This window comes from Exophiala viscosa (assembly GCF_022695815.1).
Source record: "Exophiala viscosa unplaced genomic scaffold EDD37scaffold_7, whole genome shotgun sequence".
NCBI classification, from domain to species: domain Eukaryota; kingdom Fungi; phylum Ascomycota; class Eurotiomycetes; order Chaetothyriales; family Herpotrichiellaceae; genus Exophiala; species Exophiala viscosa.
Genome location: NW_026944359.1, coordinates 618,956 through 638,351, shown reverse-complemented (window position 1 = coordinate 638,351; position 19,396 = coordinate 618,956). Strand labels below are relative to the sequence as shown.

Below are 19,396 nucleotides of genomic sequence, written 5' to 3'. Positions count from 1 at the left end.
ATTGGCCAAGCGCTTATGTAAGTTCCCTCTTTCTCTATCAAGCATCGATTGATGCTGAAGTGGTGACTTTCTACTCATCAGATAGTGCCCGACGCCGGATCATCGAAGACCCTACCCTCCATAGACTCAGTGCTCCTTCAAGTGCTTGTGACCAGCAAAACACAGCTTCGCCATGGCCTTTTCCGCATCTCGAGCCACATTTCCCCAGCCCACGGTTTCTCTCGTCGCTGTCGGCAGGTTGATCCCTCTCGACAGCAGCATTCTGCCCCTTTGCTGCTCTTCCGCTTTAAGGCCAGAAGGACTTCGGATATTTTGGAACCTGTCAGCCAATAGGTTCTCGACGTCCGCCTCCGCCACTTGTCGGCCAGCTTGCACAGTGGCAACTGCAACGTCTTTTTCTTTCTTGAACGAGGTGATGATCTCTCCGAACCTTGACTGTTCCGCCTCGCGTGCGGAGAGTTGATCAAAGGCACGGATGAGGGCGTCGGACTGTTTCATGAGGTTGACAAGACCTTCGCAATATGGCTGTCTTTCAGCGCCGAGGAAATCGACGTGAATGGCTGTGTTTGCAGGATTGACTTCGTCCTTGCCGTCGATGCCTCCCAATGCTTTCTGTATAAGTGGCAGAAACTCATGTTCAAAGGCTGCCTTGTCTGCGGCACTGTTTTTGGTCAGTTGTGAACCGGGGTTCGCCGTGTAGAGGTGTACTTGTTCTCCCTGCTCTCCTTCAATTTATTCACGATCCCTTCGTGTCGTTGTTCTATAGTTTTGGAGAAGCGGCTAGGCCATGGGTCCGGCTCCTTGAGCTTCTCGCAGATCTTGCCCATGCGTTCTGTATCGATGCTGACACCTGTAAACATGGGTACGAAGGGTCATCCGAGTGCGGTCCTTACGCAAGTTCTCGTGCATAAATATCACTGAAAGCGCTGCTCTCGGGCTGTGACGGTTCATCCGATGACAGGATGGGAAGGTCGATAAATTCAACCCTTTTGCCGGTCGAATTTGACCTGCTTCTGCGTCTTGTTGACATTGCAACGCGTCCTGGACTCATTCTCCACCGTGGTCGGAAGTTGCAAGTGAGGTGTGGATGTGTGTTGTATTGAGTGCGAGCACTGGACGCAAATGTCAGAAGATCAAGATGTGACGGAAGCCCGACTGCATAGGAAGGTAGCTGCATAGGTCCAACCAAATTGAAAGTCGAAGTCGTCTGAACCATTACATTACAATAGGCATGGGGTAGGGAGTGAGTGTATCAGATTCTTTTGACGCCTTCTCTCTTCCGTTACTCCTCCGTTGGCGGTCGCAGGCACCCATCTGCACATTAGCATTCCTTCAGTCCCCCTCCCTGCTTATAACAATCTGCTTCCAGCCTATTTCCCTCCGGTGCCCTCAGACCTGCGACCTCGAGAGTCTTGTTGAATCCTAGCATAAAAACTCCTGTTGCAAATGTAGTCTGCCCTCAACCACTTTTTGAATTAAGTCTTTGTCTTTTTTCAGCCGTAGATTTCTATCCAGGTCGCAATGAATCGTCAGTATCTGAACATAGCTCTACAATGTCGAAACCTGTCTATAGCAGGCGGTAGTCCCAGGTACAAAGAGTCTTTGAAGAATGATCATGTCCGTCACCGAAGTAAGGTCAAAACAAAACAGCTCTAGGACCCAAGGGAAAGACCTTGAAATTGCCCCATCCAATCTTGCCGATTGCCGTTTCGACTCCTATAGTCGGGCCGACTGGTGGCGAAATTTGGAGCACTTGGATTAAGGGCTGCAGGATATGCTTGACCATAGAAGGACATGAAAGGGTCCATCTGACCCGGCATCGTTGGTGCATAAGATGCTGCGCCCTGTTGCAGACCTGCTGGGTCGGCACCCACATCTTGATATTGGTTGTAGTATGGGTTCCGCATTGCTTGGGACTGATTGTTGAAGTTTCGATCAATCTCAAACGTGTCTCCAAAAGGAGTCGTGATTTGCTGGGGCCCAGGTCCTTGAGTCTGCTGTGGTTGTTGCGGTCGTCTCCTTTGTCGCTCGTCACCCGGCGTTGCATTGTATACTGGCGTTATACCAAGAGAAGCGGTAGGGGTTTGGAACGAGGCAGGATTGATAGCGGACATCCAGATTCGGGTTTTGTAGATCTTGAAGAGGTCAGTGACCAGGTGGTTGAAATTGATATAGCTGTCGGCAAAATAGTAGAAGGTAAGTTTCTTGCTATCCCTGAACAACAGATTAGTCACCTTCGTCCTCGGCGAATGATGAGGAACTAACATTTGGAATTCCGCATCGAGAATCTCCATGTTCAATCGATGCTCCATAACCTTCTGCTGACAGATGCGCTTCGCTTTGGCTTCGTTGCCCTCTTTCTCTTTCAATGCCTGAATCTCATGAGTTTGCGCGAGACGTTTGATTAGTTTCGGTTTGAGTTCTGGATGCGTCCCATCATGAGGACCATGAGGACCCTGAGGTCCCATGCCACCGACTGCGCTCCCAGGACGGCCGTTCAAACCATTTGGATTGACGACGTTGGGACCCCCGTTACGACTTTGCAAAGAAAACATCATCAACCACTTGTAGTGTTCCTCAGCATAGTATTCTTTGTAGCGTCGGGCATCTTCCCATGAGATATTGGTATGTTGGACAGTACCTAAGTCAGTACCTCGATCTGCTTCGACAATGACAAGGTCGCCGACATTGACATGAAGACCTGTTCCTTCTTGGATGTAAAAGACATCTGACCGGCAACACTTGAAGTTGACGATGAAGAGCGGTTGCATAAATGGTTCGCCAAATTGGCCCATACCGAGATGTTGTCCATAATTCTGATGTGATTGATGGACACGGGCATCTGCTAAACGGCGTTGGGATTCGTTGGAATGGAAGTATTCTGCTAGGAGATGATGAGATAATCAGTATTCTGCGACTGGCTCTTTGCAGGCGTGTCGAACAGTGGACGACTCGAACAAGACAGCAAGGTTTCAACTCACGATCATCGCCTTGGGAAATGGTTTGGGATCCATTTCCATACGCCCTCACATCGTTATCGCCTACTGAGAAAATCAGTTCATGATATAGGGAGCAAAAACGAACGTTTGAATGTTTCTCACCACTCGAGCTGATAGATCCGTGCCGCGTTGGCACATCAGCGAAAGAGTGTCGTCGACTCTGGGGTGCTTCTGGTATGGGGCCAAATCCGAGCGAGGTTTGCCAGTGGGCTTTTCTCATCCCCTCCAGGCTTCGGTTTTCTATCCCGGGAGGCTCTGGTCGGTCAACAAATCCCGCAGCTTGCTCACTCATTCGTCGGACAGGGTGTTGGTGGACCCCGTTTCTACCCATGAAGGCGACTTCGTCCTGGTCATCAATAGCTGTCTCGGCTTCTTCCGGCACAGCTCTTGTCAAACGGGTATTTCTGAAACCTGGTGGTGGTTGAGTTGTCGCGGAGGTGCCTGACATGGTTCTGTCCCGACTTTGTGCAGCCTGTCGAAGTTGAGCATTCTCTTTCTCAAGCCGCTCAATCATACGGGCTTGCTCGGTCGCAACGGCACTGGGTCTCTCGGGGTTACGAGCTTCTTCCTCATCGTCGTCCACCTCACGAAGTCGGCCAAGACCGACAGAGTCCAACCCACCTATCCCACTTGTTCTGGACGTTCGTCTTTGCAAGGACGGATAGTTACCAGCAGGTCTACTTCTGGTCGGTTCGCCTGATGTGGCTACTGGGTTTGCAGGGCCTGGAGCAGCGGTCATGTCAAGCTGACCCACCGAATACGACTGCGAACGATATGTCTTAGGCGTGGGCTGCAACGGAATAGAGAACGGTATTCCTTCGCCATTGGTAGGCACCACCTCCTGAAGCCTTGTGGGCGGGTCTTTCCGAGCATCTTGACTCCAAATGTTTGGCCAAGCATAAGGAGCTGCTCCTGGGTTGTGCCATGTCGTAGCGCCTGGGTTGTTCATGTTTGTACCCAACCATGGTGCCTGTTCAGTGCCAGGGGTACCCGGATGAGATGTGGAGGGACTGTACAGACCTGTCATGGAGGGCTTTCGATTAGAATTTGAGGATGTGACATCGTTGAGCCAAGAGGTTCTTCGTCCATGTCTGTTCCCCTTAACGTTGCCAGTGGCGGACCCCTTGGCATGTTCGACCTCGTCGTCGGATGAAGCGAGAGCCTCTGAGTCGGGTGTTGAGCGCCGCAACCCAGGGTGGCTTTTCTCTAGTAGAAGTGAAGCCGATGCCTGGTGCAAGCCGAAGGTGCCGAAGGCTGGCATAGGCGCGCGTGCCGATAAATTCGATTTATGTGGTGGGTTACTCATGGTTGACGACGCGCTTGCACCTTGACAAAAGATGTGGATGCGATCTGGTTCAGACAAGTGTCAATTAAGGGTTCACAGTAGGGGATTATGGGAAACGACAAAGAGTGGTGCTGTTGAGTTTTCTCGTTGAGGTACCGAATCTCAGCTGAAAGAGTGAGGCTGAGCTCCAGAACACAGGTCGCCTCAGTTGTTTGTTGTTTGTATTGCTTATGGATCAAGGTTGACAGAGGAACAATGAAGCTGATGGGGGTAGTTGCTTTCAAGACAGGAAAGTTACTCACCCGTGTATCATAGGATTGACATAGGGAATTTGCAAAGCTGTTTGAGCAGCCTTGATCCGACTTCACTCGAAAAAGGCGCGGCCGCGATCTCGTACCGTTGACCACTTGCGGGTATAAAGCAGCGATGTGAGCGTCGAAGATGGGTCTTGGTGAGATTAGAGACGACTGTTGAGGAGTCAACAAAGTAGTCACAACCTGCAAGCGCCCCAGTGGCAACAAAAATCTTTGAAGACTATTGTTGTTCGGGAGCGCCGCGCTTGACAGAAGACAGTGAGATCCTTCGAAGAAAGTGCCGACGACGACGTTAGGAGTTGCTGACAATGAAGACCGTAAATATGTATGCCTGATGGGGAGGAAGAGATGGAGTTGAGCGTGGAGAGCGGGCTGACCGATGCTAGGGCGGAGGTATCCGAGGATGGGCGTGGACAGGAGATTCAAGTAGTGTGCCGCCTTCCCCGGATTTATGCTGAACAGGCTTTGCTGGAGTCTCACGCGACCGACCGCCCAGGATATCGGCTTGTTCTAGGGCGGTGGAAGGTTGAGGATGGTGGGGGTCCGGGCGCTCACGGCTCGTGCGATCTGCGATGAGGCACGGCTGCTTGAATGAACAAAAGGTTGCAGTATTAATGCGCTCTGGGGCAATACCTGAGCTTTTCAATCGCAGTAAACATCCACAAAGCGATGCTGTTGCGGTTCGGGCAATGGACGAAAAAGCACAGAATGTCAAGAAAACACAGAGTATGGTCAAAGGACGATGACGGACCAGCAGAAAGAAACTGTGGTCGATGGTGGCCTTCTGGTGATCTTGCTAAAGGGCCAGGTGGATAACATGGGAATGGCCTGACAATCTAGCCATTGGTTGCGATGCACAGAAAGGAAAAGAGGCAAATGGTGCAGAATGAGGGTCGGGCGGAGATGGTGCAGCACTCGGGTAGACAACGAAGCAGACAGCAGACAGGCATTATTCAATTATTGCCCTCTACGATGCCGCTGACCCCTCTTTCAGGTCACGCCAGGTCATGAAGACTCGACGAGTCTGGACTGGTGCGAACCGGGGTGCGAGAAGACAGAGTTTTCCTCGAGGAGGGGAGGGGCGCCCATTTCTAGGTGGAGGAGGGGTGGAGAGGGCAAAGGCCAGGTGGACTGATTGGTTAAATAACGTCCTTGCGCGGCTGGAACTGGATTTCTGGGGAAGATAGGGCAGTCCACGGAAACCACCCAGGTAGGGTGACTAGCCCCGTGGGCGTGAGAACCAGGGGCATCAGGGCAGGCAAGCTATTCAGACGGATACGAGATGGGCCGGGAACAAAGGTCACCTATGGACACGTCAATACTTGGTGATATCTCATGGACGACAAGCAGTACGACCGTTGTTTCGGCCGTCGTTCTGAAGTTAGAGACACCAAGGTGACAGACAGCCACTAATATGGTGAATTGAGTCATCAACTGGCAATTGCCAACATGGTCTGATCGATCAAGGACATGGCATGACCTGCAGCAACACGGGTAGGACACCCGTTTGCGTATTGCGGGGTAAATACGGCATGAAGATAGGTAAATGAGACCAACTCAGGGGCAAACCCCCCTTGCTGCGAGCGATGCATGCACTCGATGAGCGTGATTATGATGTCGTAGAAAACAATGCTGGTGAACTCTGTTGGCGACCCAACAGGCATAATGGACAGTACACGAAAGGTACGCCACCACTTGCGTAGGAAAGTACAACACCTATCGATCTGCACCCAGGTAATTATATATACTGCTGACATGACATGCGTCCTGATGAAGTATAACCTTATGGGATATGGATTGTGCTCGGCATGTGTTACCAAAGCCTAATCAGCCTAGTCCGCCTCTTATGCACGCAATACTCCTATATTAGCACTAACTTGGCCAGGATTGTCCAACAGAGTGCGGTCGTGTGTGCCTCCTCTTGTGTGAAGAGAGAGCAATGCCGCTGGTGTCTTTCATCACCATAGCTTTTCCCGAGAGAGAGTGTGGGGATAGGAAGTCCTGGTACCAACAACTTCAATGTCCCAGGTATCCTTCGGCTGTATTCGGTATTCAGGATGCTGCTCTGATCTGTCACCAAGCCGTAAGTGATACATTGTGCATAGTGCACAATCGCAACGGTCAAGTGGAGTGAATGAGATACCCTTTGTGTGCACTCTCACTCTGATCACCCATTGACTGATATCAGGATATGTCCTGAGGTGCGTAGAGGCCATTACCAAAGGGGTATACACGATGTTGCCCTATGCCCAATACCCATGGCAGAGTCTTTGCAGACACGCAGCGCGAGCTGTCATTTCCGTATTTGGTGGAAGTCAGGGACACCGTTCAGCAGTTGCCTTCCATCACTCCGCAAAGTCTAGGCTGCCTTTGCCCACTGTAGACGGTGCTGCGTCCGGGCCCTTTTGTTGCCGGAGCTTTTCTTCGAAGCGTTCGAATTCTTTCAGGGCTATTTCTTCTTCTTCGTCCAATACCTGATTCACACCCTTGACTTCTTCAATGTAGTGCATCAACATCGACTCGATTCCATTTTTGAGCGTCACCGTGCTGGAATCGCACGTCCGGCATGCGCCACGCAACTTCAACCCGACCATACCATTGTCGAATCCACGAAATTCAATATCTCCACCGTCTTCCTGAATAGCAGGTCGTATCCGTGTCTCCAAGAGCTCCTTGATCATGGCCACTACTTCATCATCTTCGTCGTTGGCCGCAAGGGAGTCTTCTCCTGCGCCTTCCTGGCCGTCGGTCTGAGCACCTTTGTCCACCGTATTCACAATCTGTTCTCCTGACGTTATGGCTTCGGTGATCAGAGCGAAGACCTCAGGCTTGATGTGGGCCCAGTTGACGTCCTCTGCCTTTGTGACGGTGATAAAGTCTGGTCCATAGAAGACAGACGTGACGCCATCGACGTCAAGCAATCTTGCAGCGAGCGGTGATGGATGTGGAGCAGCCAGAGTCGAGCGAGGTGAGGTGTATTCGAGGAAAGTTGAGGGGAACCCGTCTGGCAGTACAGGATGGTTTGGGAGGAATTTAAGGGCAGAAGCATTGGGCGTCGTTTGGGTCTGAATGTATATTGTTCGGTTTGCTGAAGGTATGGGGAGGCTCGTTTGATGGCTGGGTCTCAACGTAGGTCGATGGCGAGCCTGCGACGTCGTGATGGCAGGTATTCGTGCCGACTGGTGGACATTGCGGGTAGCAGCAGCTCTGCAAATATAACTGAATGTGTTGCTTCCTCGTGGGGCATGTAGAGCCCGTAGGCTCGAGGGTGACACTAAACCACGCATCATCTGGACAAGTAGCAGCAACTAGCAGAAGTTTGCGGCCGCAGTAAAAAGAAAGGGATACAGAAATATGAATGTTTAGGATTCGACGGCAACTCTTGTATCATTGAGGTAAAGAAATGTTGCGAAGCCGAAAATGACGCATATTCAGGCCGAGCGATTCACGTGAATGAACGCATATTTCGTTCTCATTTGTCAGCCTTTCTTTTCTTCCCTCCCATCCACGTTGTCCAATCATCACTCTTCGAAAGCAGGCACATACAATTTATGAGTACGACTATTGTATTCGTGCATATCGTCAACAAATTGAAAAGCTTTTCGCTTTCTCGAACGCGTTGTTGAGGCTATCTTCATGTCCACGCAGACTTGCAGTGTCTGCGATGCTTCAGGGTTCAAATATCACTGCCCATCCTGCAGAGCCACAAGGTTTGACATTTTCCAATACTGCGTGAATGCCCGCGCTAACTTTTATATGGCAGCTGCTCTCTGCAATGTTACAAAACCCATCAAGGTCAATGCACCCGTCTTGTCGGAGGGGATGATCCCAAAGTCAGCACGGCGGCGGCGTCTGCCACTTCGTCTGAAACGACTAAGGGCCTTCCCCTGACAGAGACGCTCGCTCAGGATCCAAGTCTGCAAGAACTCTTTCAAAAGTATCCGATTCTGCGGGCCAAGCTCAAAGTCATATTCGAAACTACTGTGCAAAAGGACCTTGACATCGGCCCTGCAGCGCATGCTAGACACCATAGGACGCCAAAGTCTCCCGAGCAGCGCCTCAACGGGGCGTTGCGACGTCTCGAGCAGGAAATGAGCTCGGACAATGCCGAGCGCATTGGGTTGAAGGCGTTCGCCGAGCTCGTAGGGCAATTGAGCCCGAAACAAGCCAAGGGAGAATGACCTCAACCTATTGCTCCTCAAACCCAGACTTGTTGCCTGCCATGACTGCTCTCTGGCAAGGCGGGAATGGGCGGGCTCTCCGTCAAGTCTGCCCGACCAGATCTTGATCTGCTTAGCTTTGTGGACCATGTACTTCTCGGCATCAGCTTCTCGACTGGAGGGTCGTCGAGATACATGTCGATGACTTCTTCTACTGCTGACTTTTTCCTCTGGAACACGGTCAGGAAGCTTCGCTGGCGCCTGATGCGGACTCCATTGGCGCTATGTTGGTCCTCTTTCTCCACTGACTTCGACCAGTCTTCCTCCTCCTCTTCATCGGAGTCGACGAAACTCAGCATGGGTGGTTTTCGGTTTCTGTATGTCATTTTGAGCGTCTCAGCCCCATCGCGCAATGCAAAGCTTTCCAACTCCCGACGTAGCTGGTCCTCACCGGGCGAGCATATCAGCAGCGGCGTTGGTGCGGGCTTTAATGTTGCGGTGGACCCAGCATGTGACAGTGCTGGGACAGGCGGCAGTTTATCTCCAAGATCCAAACGCGAAGCGGTCTGCTCGGGCACACAGCTGTCGTTCCGCGCGACAGAATGCTCTGGGCCCGTTAGGGCCCGTCGATGCAATGTCGGTGGGCGTGGCCGCCTGACGACAAGCTCTCCCGTTGGTGGTCCCTTCCTACTTGAAGTTCTCGGCGGTAGGGTCCAGTGTCTCTGAGGTGCATGGGAGGGTGCGTGAAGACCAGTGTATTCTCCCGAGTCGCCGTCAACGATATACTCTGTGTTTTTCAGGCTTGTGGAAGCTGTATTATTCGATTGGGATGGCACCAAAGGCCAGTCTGATTCGACCTGGGCATTGCCTGGGTAAGGCTCTTGGGCTTCCGCTGGAGGCTCTTGCTGGCACTGGGTCTCCTCTATCTTAACCTCGGCCGTATGGTCAAGTGCTCGCGCAAATCCTTGAGACGGATCCGGTTCAGGTTCGCGTTGCATGACCAGACTCCGTCTGATCTGTGACGATGCTCTTCGCGAATTTGATACCGGCAGAACAGACCCCATCCCGTTGGACAATAAATCATCTTCAAAAGAAAAGCGGCCCATATCGGCATGGCTGAACTCGTCTGAAGTACGTTGAGCCCCCTTGAAATGAGCTCCCACTTCGTCCATCTCGGCCGTGTATTTGTCCAGGCGCCTGAAAAGCGAGTCGAGATCGAGGTCGTTATGGTGCAGGTAGGTCGAACTTGAGGACACGCTCGAAACACCACGCTCTCCGATTGCCATATTTGCCACGGCTGATGATAATGGCCTCGAGATAATCAGCTGGTGCCGAATACAACGTCAGTCGCGTAGATCAATCGGTCAACCCGTCAATCTACGATCAACAACAATCTTAATGACGAGTCTGGGGAGAGCTGAATAGAGTGCACGACAGCTTGACCTGACAGCTATTGACCGAGCCCAAGCTCCAGTCCAGCGGCTTTCAACGTGGTTGACGCGTGACTAAGACGTTTTTGTGCAACATATGGACGCCAAAGCAGGAAATACGCGTCGCAGGAAGGTGAACCATGGGAGAATGGTCACAATGATACAAAAGCGAGAAAGCTGGAATGACATGCATTGAATACGATTCTTTCTGCATCTACGTGTTCCTACAGACGATCTTCAGGGGATGATCGCAAGTCAAGACGCGATTTGGGTTTGGTAGAGTGCCATGAACACGAAAACCTGGGCGTCCGACATGGGGGCGGGTGGCTTGAGACTTGTGGTGACTTGAGTTTGTAGCCGCGGGGCACACGAGACCTTGATCCAGATACTGATGACGAGCAAAGGAGACCGACCTGAGAAGAGAGGGGCAGCTTTGGTAGGTATAGAAAGTCATATACCGCTCTTGTCATGTCATGGCGCATGGGCTGCTCGTAATCGCTTTCTATGATCGAGATCATACTTGTTTAGACGTAAGGGTGGCGTGGAGCAGCGGACATTGAAGACTGATAAAGCACCACACAGCACGCGGCATTCTTCTTCCGCAACCAGGGATCTGGTAGCGACGGTTGCCGGCTCGGAGAATAAGAGACTTACTGTAATGATTGCAGGAAGGATCAGCCTCCACACTCCCGACTCCAGGGACGCGGTCCATGACTTGGGTTACATAGGAGTTCAAGTTGATTGCGCTTGAGCCTACAGAGTGAGGCGCGACAGAAGGAGATTGGGGAAATTAAGAGTGGATGAGGATTCAAGATTGGGTTTTGGTGGTTTTCTGCCCCTGATACTAATAAGATGGAGAGAAGAAGCTGGCTGTGAGGATGTCGACGACATGATTCAAGCACGTACTAGTATGTCCCTCACATTTTGTGTCTAGCATTCCTTGTGCGTCATGGACACAGAGGTGCGGTTTGTATGTTGAGATATAGCTTTCCAAATATCAATTTGGCGAGGCGGAAATGTTGAGCGAGAAAGGACGGGATGGATCACTAAGTAGCTTGCAGTACGAGTGAACAATTACTCCCTACTGTAGAGGGCCTCTGGGCCTGGCCAATAATAGTGGCAAAGCCTCCGCCCCCGTCTAGGCGACCTTCACCTATAACTTAGCACAAGCCATTCTCATTTCTAGGCGAAAGGCACCTACCTACTGTAGGTAAGGATCATATCAAGACTTTGCTCCCCTACTACTAGTAGTTCATTGTGACGATAGTTCATTGTGACGATAGTTCATTGTGACGACATTGCTTATTGACCAGTTCTTTTGGGTGCCATGCAGTGGTCTTCTTGAGCAACGTGCGATAACTACCGTACAGTGCATGCAGAGTGCGAGTGCCTTATGCAGGTGCCGGAAGTGAAAATCACCCACCTCCCAAAGCTGCGTTACGTACTTGTTGCTGGTACTTGCTACTCGTGCCTTCTTGTTTTTAATCGTACATATCGCCCACTTGGTGGCGGCGGGCGGGAGCAGGATCGCTAAAAGGACGGCAGCCTAGCCACCAATGGCGGCTGCTGTTGGAGAGATAGGCGCAGTTTCGTCTCCTCTGCTCCTGCAGTCGGCTGCCCGGTTGCTCAAAAGCCTGCATCCCCTTGTGCCTTCATGACCTGTCTAACTGCTGCTCCATCCAACCACCAAACGAGATGGTACCTGACACACTAACACGCGACGTGCAGTAGCCCTTCAACATGACCATTTTTTTTCACATGGGTCCTGGGTTTTCTCATCCAACAACAGACCTGGCAAGAGCCGACCACCAAGAGAACCACCCCACAAGCCTACCGTCACACTGCTAAATCAGACCAGGCCGAATGAACCCCAGAAATCCAGTTCGACACCCAATCCCAAAGCTTCTCCGGCTTGACGTTCTCTCTCCTCAGACCTCAAATCTTTCCTTGTTTGTGAACTCAACCTTGAACAGACGTCTGGGAAGACTGGAACTGGTTGACGTTGGCCATATACTGTAATCAGGCTTGCTTACAGCGACTGGATCACACAGCGCTCAGAACAGCTCCAGCTCTTCTACAAGTACTTGTTCTCCCTCCCACGTCTTCACTCCACCAGCCTTGACCATCTGGGATTTGTTTACCTCTCTGGCTCGATCGACACAGGACTTCTCCGGTTTCACCTGCATCCACTCGTTCTCGCTTCTTCAGGTCTAGGAGTGAGGAACTTCGTGGCCATCAAACCCGGCTCTCGATATCCTAACCCTGGTCTACTACAAAGGCACAAAGCTTTGATATCGCACGCCTTGCTTTTCACGTCGATCGTCCCCAAAGAAAGGCCATCAGAGACCCATTAATTTGGCGTCTTGATGTTTCCAACACCCATGACTGGCCTCCACCAGACTTGTGCATTGTCCTTACGGCGTTGAGTTGCACATGACTGGACCACACAGGATCGACCTAGTCTCGCGGATGAGGTTGAGTTATGCCTCACCAGTTTGACCATTAGGCCAGCCCCCAAGACCATGGAGAACAGATCCACCAAGTATCGTTCCCTCGAGGCGAAGGCTGGTGTCCCATCAACCAAGTCTCGAGAGCGTCACAATTCTGTTCCATCGGCTGATCGACGGAAAGATCAACAGTCCAAACAAGTCCCGGCCTCTACGACTTCTTCCGATAACACCCAGCGGAGTGCAAAATCCCGTCCTCGACAGGACTGGGCGACCTCCCCAGATCAAAGCACCATCACGCGTCACTCGGATCGACAACCTCAATCTAAGCTCGGTTCCAAGGTATGTACCGCGAATCGCACGTCTAGCCACTTACCCAAAGCTGCCGTTGACATGTCGAGACAAATCTTTCGCCGGGCACAAAGTAATTGACTTTTACAGACGAGCAACTCGAACTTGATACCATCCTTCAACTTTCTGGTGCTGGGCTCGGTGAATAGTGGCAAATCCACCTTCGTCAAACACGCCATAGATCGAGAAGGACGCCGCACTTCTACCCAAGTCACCGTAAAGGACTCATCCTATCGCGTCCACTTCATCGAGCTAGATCTCGACGATGTTGACTTCAGCAGCGAGCGAAGGCTGGAGTGGCCAACCTACCTAAATGGTGCTCCGTTCCCAGAACCTGACGGGGTCTTTTGTCTTTACAGTGTCTCCGACAAAGAAAGTGTCGCTGACATTCCCACTGCTTTAAGTGAGTGCTAACCCATTCCAGCGCCTTTCTGGGTTTGCAGACAAGCCATACTACCGTAGGTGCCAAGAGCTAACCCGATGAAAGCTTCTATGACGAACACTGGTCTACCATGCATGCTTGTAGCTTCCAAGTGTGACATCCCGCAAGAATCCCGTCAAGTCAACCCGCATTTTCTCGATCAGGTCCGCCGCAACCTCGCTAGCGTCGCGATTGCCGAAGTATCTTTCAAAAGCCCTCAAAGTATAAAGCTTTGTTTGCTCAATATGATCAATCGCGTGATCACATCGCCACGTGGTGAGTCTATTCTCGATATCATATGCCCAGCGCCTATCTTATCGTGCCTCTGCACCGTCTTCTTGAGACCTTGCGGGAAGTGCCCTGCGGTCGAGTGAGCACCCAGAGACGTTGTAGACTGTTGCTCTCTTCTCGCGCAGCTCTTTCACTTTCGGGCTGACATTATTGGTTAGCCTCAGGTCGAACAATCAAAACTGCTCAAGCTTCCGCACAATCCTCCAGCACCCAACGGGTCATTGTGAGAGAGCAGTCCCCCAAGAAAAGCCGGAGTCGTAGCCGATCCAACAGTCGGCTGCAAACTTCAAAGTCAAAGGAGCTTCTTCTCAACCTCTCTACCAGACCGGCTGTCATCGAATCAGGAGACGAGAACGAGTCTTCTGCGGCTGAAGATGTGGCATCTCCACCACGTAAAACCAGACTCCGACTTGATACTACGGCCGCGTCTCGCTCCCAAGCTCGCCGTGCAGGACCTCATACGCCTATGTCTTCTGGTGACTACACGAACAACCTGGGCTCGCCACCAGAGCCAACCACGGCAGCTGTGCCGGAGACCCCAGATTCATACTATGTGAAGTCAATCCTGCGTCCACCTTCGTCAGAGGGTGCGGAGAGCCGAGCATTCCAATCTTTCCTCAACATGGATGATGATCATAACGAAAACTCTGCTCGTTCGGAGATTGAGCAGCTGGGTCCTCCATTGAGCAGCTTGAAGATTGAGGACAAGGCCAGACATGACGCTGGGGTCTCATTCAAAGAGCTTGTGGAAAAATTACTGATCTTGCCGGCCAATAAAGTCGACTCGAAGTTTGTCCCTTCCTTTTTGTGTTTGTATCGCGCCTTTGCCACTCCACAGAAACTACTTGCGGCAGTCATCGACCAGTTTGTCGCTATTGAGAAAAGCAACATGGTTCACTTCTCCAAAGTGGCTGAGATGCTGCGGTATCTGCAAGTCCTAGCTCAATGGACTGCCACATATCCCGGTGATTTCGCCGAGGGGCCCGCCCGGGACCTTGCAGTTGCGTTTGTGCAAAATATCGAAAAGAGCAAGGTCTTCGCGCCAGCTGCAAGAGAGATCAGCAACAATTTGGATACACTCGTTCCCGACGAAGATGCAGAATGGGCATATAACGATGCTCCCAGCCCGAGAAAGACGCCAACGTCTTCATCAGGCAATCTGCAGGCTTTGCACAACGAGCTCCCTAAACAATTCCGAAGAGTCTCCAAAGATGAAGATGACAGTGAAGACGAAGGTGACGGAACCAACTCCTCCGCACCGGGGTCGAATGCTCCTTCGGCTTCTTCAAGCATCATCAAACCTTACAACTCTTCGAGTCAATCGGCTTCGAATTTCGCACAATTGGAAAATGCTAAGGTCCAGGCCGACAGGCTCAAGTTGATCCCACACATACGCTTGAGCAAAATGCAATGGCATCAATTCATGGAAATACCAGTCGAAGACCTGGCTAAAGAGATCACTCGAATTGACTGGACAATGTATTCTGCCATACGGCCGCGAGATTTTGTTCGCCATGTCTTCCTGTCAACAGAACAGAGAAGACGATCTCGCACTGTCGACAACATCAGCGCTATGGTGAAACATTTCAATCATCTGGCTTTGTTCGTGTCGGGCATGGTATTGCTACGAGACAAGCCCGAGCACCGTGCTCGAGCCCTTGAGAAGTTCATGGCGCTGGCGTGGAAAGTTAGACAACTAAACAACTACAATTCGCTGGGTGCAATAGTGGCAGGGATTACTGGCCATGAGATTGCTCGGTTGACAGCCACGCGAGACATTGTGCCACCCGAGGTCCAGAAACAATTCCTCCGACTAACAATCTTAATGGGGACGTCAAGGTCACATGCTGCATATCGGATGGCTTGGGACAATTCTTTTCAAGAACGTATACCCTTCTTACCGCTTGTGAGACAGGATCTAACCATGGCCGCCTCTGCAAATCAAACATTCATCAACAACAATGTTAACTGGAAGAAATTCGAGATCATGGGTGAAGTTATTGTTGGCCTCCAGAAGAGTCTCGAAACACCGTATACCTTTCCTCAGAGATCGAACCGGACGGAGGAGATCACGAGACTGCTGCTGGAGACCAAGATTCTTGAAGAATCAGAGGACTCTGCCGATCCCGGAAGCGAACTGTATGACCGCAGTGTACAGGTGGAACCGCAGAATGGAGTCGATCAGAGGAAAAAGTTCGATTGGCTACGGCGTTCGTGATCTTGAAGTCTTGAGGTTGAATTTATCTCACGGTTGGATGGGCTTCATCGTCTTTGCTCGGCGCGAATCGGGGCGTCTGGAGAACAACATATAGATGAGGAAAATATAACTGCGCGGCAATTGTGAAAAGTTTCGGATTGCGGAAGAGGTATGGGGTCTTTCATTGGGCCTGGCCATACCATGAAATGACGAATCTATGAAGGAATTATCATTTATGACGAACGGTCTGCTTGAGGTGCCTTCTGCATTGGTCGCAAAGGCAAAAGAAGATCGATGGCAGCCTTGAACATTCTAGCGTGTGCAAACAATGTACAGGGCGGCGTTCTGAGGGACTCTACAAGATCAGGTTATATGATCTGCCACAAATACTGTTTCTTTTGTATGATCGAAGAAGGCAAAGGATGGCTTAAGTTCTACCATCTCCGGACAACACGAAAATGTTATATTCCGGCCGAATAATGGAACCTGTATTGACCAGGCAAAGGCTATAGAGTTGTAACGCAAGATGCTTGAGGCAAGGAAGTCTGCCGTTCAAGGTCCAAGATATATTTATATCGTCAAGGTACAAACGTGCGTACTGTCTGGGTCCACAACTGGACTTATAAGCAAACTGAAAATGGGATGAAGGTGCAGAGAGCTTCCTAAAGGCGTCACTAACTGATATGAAACTGGGATTGAGTGTGAATCAATATCATGAGAAGCACTACACAGCGTAGACCATGAGGCTAAACACGTCTATGTACAGATGCCACACGATGAGCGATAGACATATCTATGTACAGTACAAAAAGGATTGCAAGAGGACAATACAAGTACAACGGCCTCAAAGTCTTCCAACACCAGTAATCAGAAAACAAGACATGGCGGCAAACATCCGAGCGAAGGAAATTTGTATGTTCAGTGTGAGCTGATCCTCGTCCGCCGCTCGCAAGTGGTGATAAGCCTCCTGCTAGGTGAAGAGCAGAGTCGACGGGAGCTCCGGACGATCAAAGTGCGATAGACCGTCGAGGAGATAAGGACAGAACTCTCCTCCAGGCCTCAGCCAACGTTTCCGCGTTGACGTGGAGACACCGAATTCGAGTATCGCCTTGGCCCATCCCTTGGAGATCCAGGACGAGGATTTCACAGAGGTGGAGTAGCAGTTCTGCGTGCCATAGCTTCGTCGAAAGCCTTGGACGAATCATGGACCCCGTTCAGCAAGATACCTTTCTTGGGCTTGGAGTTGGCGGCGGCAGTCCCGTTGGAATTGATGTTCTCCTTGTCAGGCATGTTGAGCATCCAATTCGGCGGCGTAATGCCCGTTTGATCTTGGATGGTGCTCAACAGTGGTGGAAGGGATTGCATGATATTCTTGATAGCTGAAATACCACCACTCGTCGCGACTTCACCAGCCTCTGACCCAGTATTCCAAACGGTGATCTTGGGCTGCAGGCCCTGGATAGCCTTGGCGTTGGCCAGCGCGAGCTTCTCGTACGTATTGTCCTTGATCATGAGGTATGTCAGCAGACCCTGCGGTCCGCCAAATGCATCGGCGAGGGCCGAGTACGCTTTGGCCTGTGCCTGAGTGGCTTCGGCATCACGGTGTTTGGCGTGGTAGTTGGCGTCGGCCTCCTTCATTTGGCGTTCGACGTTGGCCTGGATCTGGCGCTGTTGCTTGAACAGTTGGGCATCGGCGTCTTGTTTTTCTGCGTATGCTTTGCCGTCGGCGTTCTTGGACGCTTTGTAGAAGTTCGCGTCGGCTTCGCGCTCGGTGGTTTCTTGAGCGATCTGCGCGCGTACCAGGTCCTTGGCGCGCAGGCGCTCGAGTTCCATAGCCGCTTTTTTGGTCTCGACTTCGCGCTGGAGCTCGGCGTCGCGGGCCTCGGCTGTGCGTTTTGCTTTGATCTGCGCCATCTGGATGCCCATGTCCAGCTCTGTCTGGCGATTCCTGAGCTCAGCGTCGGCCTGCGCCTTGTCGGCTTTGCGCTTGGTCTCGAGGACGGCGGTCTCGGCTTCGATCTTGGAGATTTCTTGCTTGGTGTGGCCCTTCTTGGAGGCCTCGCCGATTTCACCGCGCATACGAGCCTCGGCGACATCAATTCGGGCTTGGTTCGAGGCGCCCTCGTGGGCTTTGCGTGAAAGGAAGGCGAAGTATTCGGATCCGGGGGTGTCTTGGAGTTCTTTGACGTTGGCGTTGTAGATGCACAGGCCGAACTGATCAAGTTCCTTTTGCACGTTTTCAATGACCTATCAATCTTAGTGTGGTGTTGCACTACACAAAGGGTTGCATCGCGGCCCTACCTTTTGCTTGAAGATCTGACGTTCCTTGAAGATCTCTTCCATCGTCATACTCGAGACAATCACACGTGTTTCACCCTCGATGATGCCTTTGACAATGTCCTGAACATGGCCCCTTTGTGTGGGTATGATCACCTGGTTCGGCTTGCCCTTACTGCTTGAGGGGGTCCCATCGGGATTTCCGCTGAGAAGAAGCGCATACTTTTTGAGCGCGTCGGGTTTGTTGTCGGGACCGATGGTGAAGACGGCTGGTAGAGCAAATTGTAGCTTTTCGATGGTCATTGCCTGCAGGTTGAGCGAGAAGTCGAACGGCGAGACTGAGATCCGGGCAGCTCGCTGCCATGGGTAGACGAACGCTTTTTTTACGATACGGACATCGTCGATACCGGCACCAGTGACCACAAGGTACTCGTTGGCATTTGAGATATGATACCACATACTGGGCATATGTTGACGATGGGCGGCAACGGAAACTTATCGATGTTGATCGAAGAGTGCCGACTTTGAAAGATAGAGCTTGGCTTTATATGAACTTGACAGGTGAGGTCTGCACAGGGTAGGGTTGGGGATAGTGGCGTGGAAGGAGGGGTCCTTACTTGACCCTTGGGTAGTCAACCTCAGATCGTGAAATGAGACAACAGAAAGTATAGGTGTGCTCAAAGACATACCGTTTTATACCTTCCTCGAGAGGACCACTGAAATGGAGGGCACTGTTGTCCAGAGTGCGGTTCCCATATCTGACTCACCCCTGGAAGAGAGGCTTCGCTAAGCCACCGGACGCCTTTTCCCTCTACTAGCACTGACAGCGAGATATATTGGTACGAGACTAGAGTTGAATGAAGAAAAGATTCTCCAGTTCGTTGATAGCTTGTTGTTGCGTCCGTGGGGGTACACAGCCAGGAAAACAAAGCGAGAGGCCAGGAGCAGGGCTTGATGGTAAGGCAGAATGTCTCCGAGAACTTACCCAGAGTGCTCATATGACCAGCATGAACAATGTCTGTATACCACAGTAGTCATACGAATACGTCTTGAGTTTGGCGGGATTATGGCAGCACGTATGCGCGTGGGGAGTACACCGGAGGCAGTAACCAGAGTATGCCATGGAAGGATCCATACGCCAAGTTGTTGGCGCCAGAGCGAACCAGTGGCTGTGTGGAGATTGTAGCCATCGGTTCACCTGGGCCGACATTCGACATAATGTAG

At 51.5% G+C, this 19,396-nt stretch overlaps 5 protein-coding genes across 5 annotated transcripts; 1 reads left to right on the top strand and 4 right to left on the bottom strand.

Moving 5' to 3' along the window:
• Positions 1–1,652: 1,652 nt before the first annotated feature.
• Positions 1,653–4,305, bottom strand: EDD37DRAFT_682511 (PSP1 C-terminal conserved region-domain-containing protein; the record flags this gene model as incomplete). Its single annotated transcript, XM_062819804.1, has 2 exons — positions 1,653–2,881; positions 2,919–4,305. The coding sequence occupies 2 exons, from the start codon at positions 4,303–4,305 to the stop codon at positions 1,653–1,655; spliced, it is 2,616 nt and encodes an 871-aa protein (XP_062668935.1).
• Positions 4,306–6,684: 2,379 nt separating this feature from the next.
• On the bottom strand, positions 6,685–7,993 carry EDD37DRAFT_454073 (thioredoxin-like protein). Its single transcript, XM_062812905.1, has one exon. The coding sequence runs from the start codon at positions 7,886–7,888 to the stop codon at positions 6,944–6,946; it is 945 nt and encodes a 314-aa protein (XP_062668934.1). The 5' UTR covers positions 7,889–7,993; the 3' UTR covers positions 6,685–6,943.
• Positions 7,994–8,796: 803 nt separating this feature from the next.
• EDD37DRAFT_610360 (uncharacterized protein) lies at positions 8,797–10,044 on the bottom strand (the record flags this gene model as incomplete). The annotated part of the gene is made up of 1 exon (XM_062815203.1): positions 8,797–10,044. The coding sequence occupies one exon, from the start codon at positions 10,042–10,044 to the stop codon at positions 8,797–8,799; it is 1,248 nt and encodes a 415-aa protein (XP_062668933.1).
• Positions 10,045–12,459: 2,415 nt separating this feature from the next.
• Positions 12,460–16,053, top strand: EDD37DRAFT_453919 (rap guanine nucleotide exchange factor 4). The gene is made up of 4 exons (XM_062812904.1): positions 12,460–12,977; positions 13,077–13,389; positions 13,474–13,683; positions 13,857–16,053. Exons 1-4 carry the CDS (start codon positions 12,711–12,713, stop codon positions 15,914–15,916), a joined length of 2,850 nt encoding a protein of 949 aa, XP_062668932.1. The 5' UTR covers positions 12,460–12,710; the 3' UTR covers positions 15,917–16,053.
• A 537-nt stretch (positions 16,054–16,590) lies between these two features.
• EDD37DRAFT_633685 (flotillin, variant) lies at positions 16,591–19,129 on the bottom strand. Its single transcript, XM_062816802.1, has 3 exons — positions 18,862–19,129; positions 18,197–18,795; positions 16,591–18,142 (listed from the first exon to the last, which is right to left on the bottom strand). Exons 2-3 carry the CDS (start codon positions 18,638–18,640, stop codon positions 17,039–17,041), a joined length of 1,548 nt encoding a protein of 515 aa, XP_062668931.1. The 5' UTR covers positions 18,641–18,795; positions 18,862–19,129; the 3' UTR covers positions 16,591–17,038.
• Positions 19,130–19,396: the final 267 nt, after the last annotated feature.

Bases quoted from the DNA above. Each gene is read 5' to 3' on its own strand.
- EDD37DRAFT_454073 (XM_062812905.1), bottom strand. From the start codon at position 7,888: ATGATGCGTGGTTTAGTGTCACCCTCGAGCCTACGGGCTCTACATGCC.
- EDD37DRAFT_453919 (XM_062812904.1), top strand. From the start codon at position 12,711: ATGGAGAACAGATCCACCAAGTATCGTTCCCTCGAGGCGAAGGCTGGT. The intron at 12,978-13,076 runs GTATGTACCGCG...TGACTTTTACAG, and splicing joins AATCTAAGCTCGGTTCCAAG to ACGAGCAACTCGAACTTGAT. The intron at 13,390-13,473 runs GTGAGTGCTAAC...ACCCGATGAAAG, and splicing joins TGACATTCCCACTGCTTTAA to CTTCTATGACGAACACTGGT.
- EDD37DRAFT_633685 (XM_062816802.1), bottom strand. From the start codon at position 18,640: ATGCCCAGTATGTGGTATCATATCTCAAATGCCAACGAGTACCTTGTG. The intron at 18,143-18,196 runs GTAGGGCCGCGA...TAAGATTGATAG, and splicing joins GTCAGATCTTCAAGCAAAAG to GTCATTGAAAACGTGCAAAA.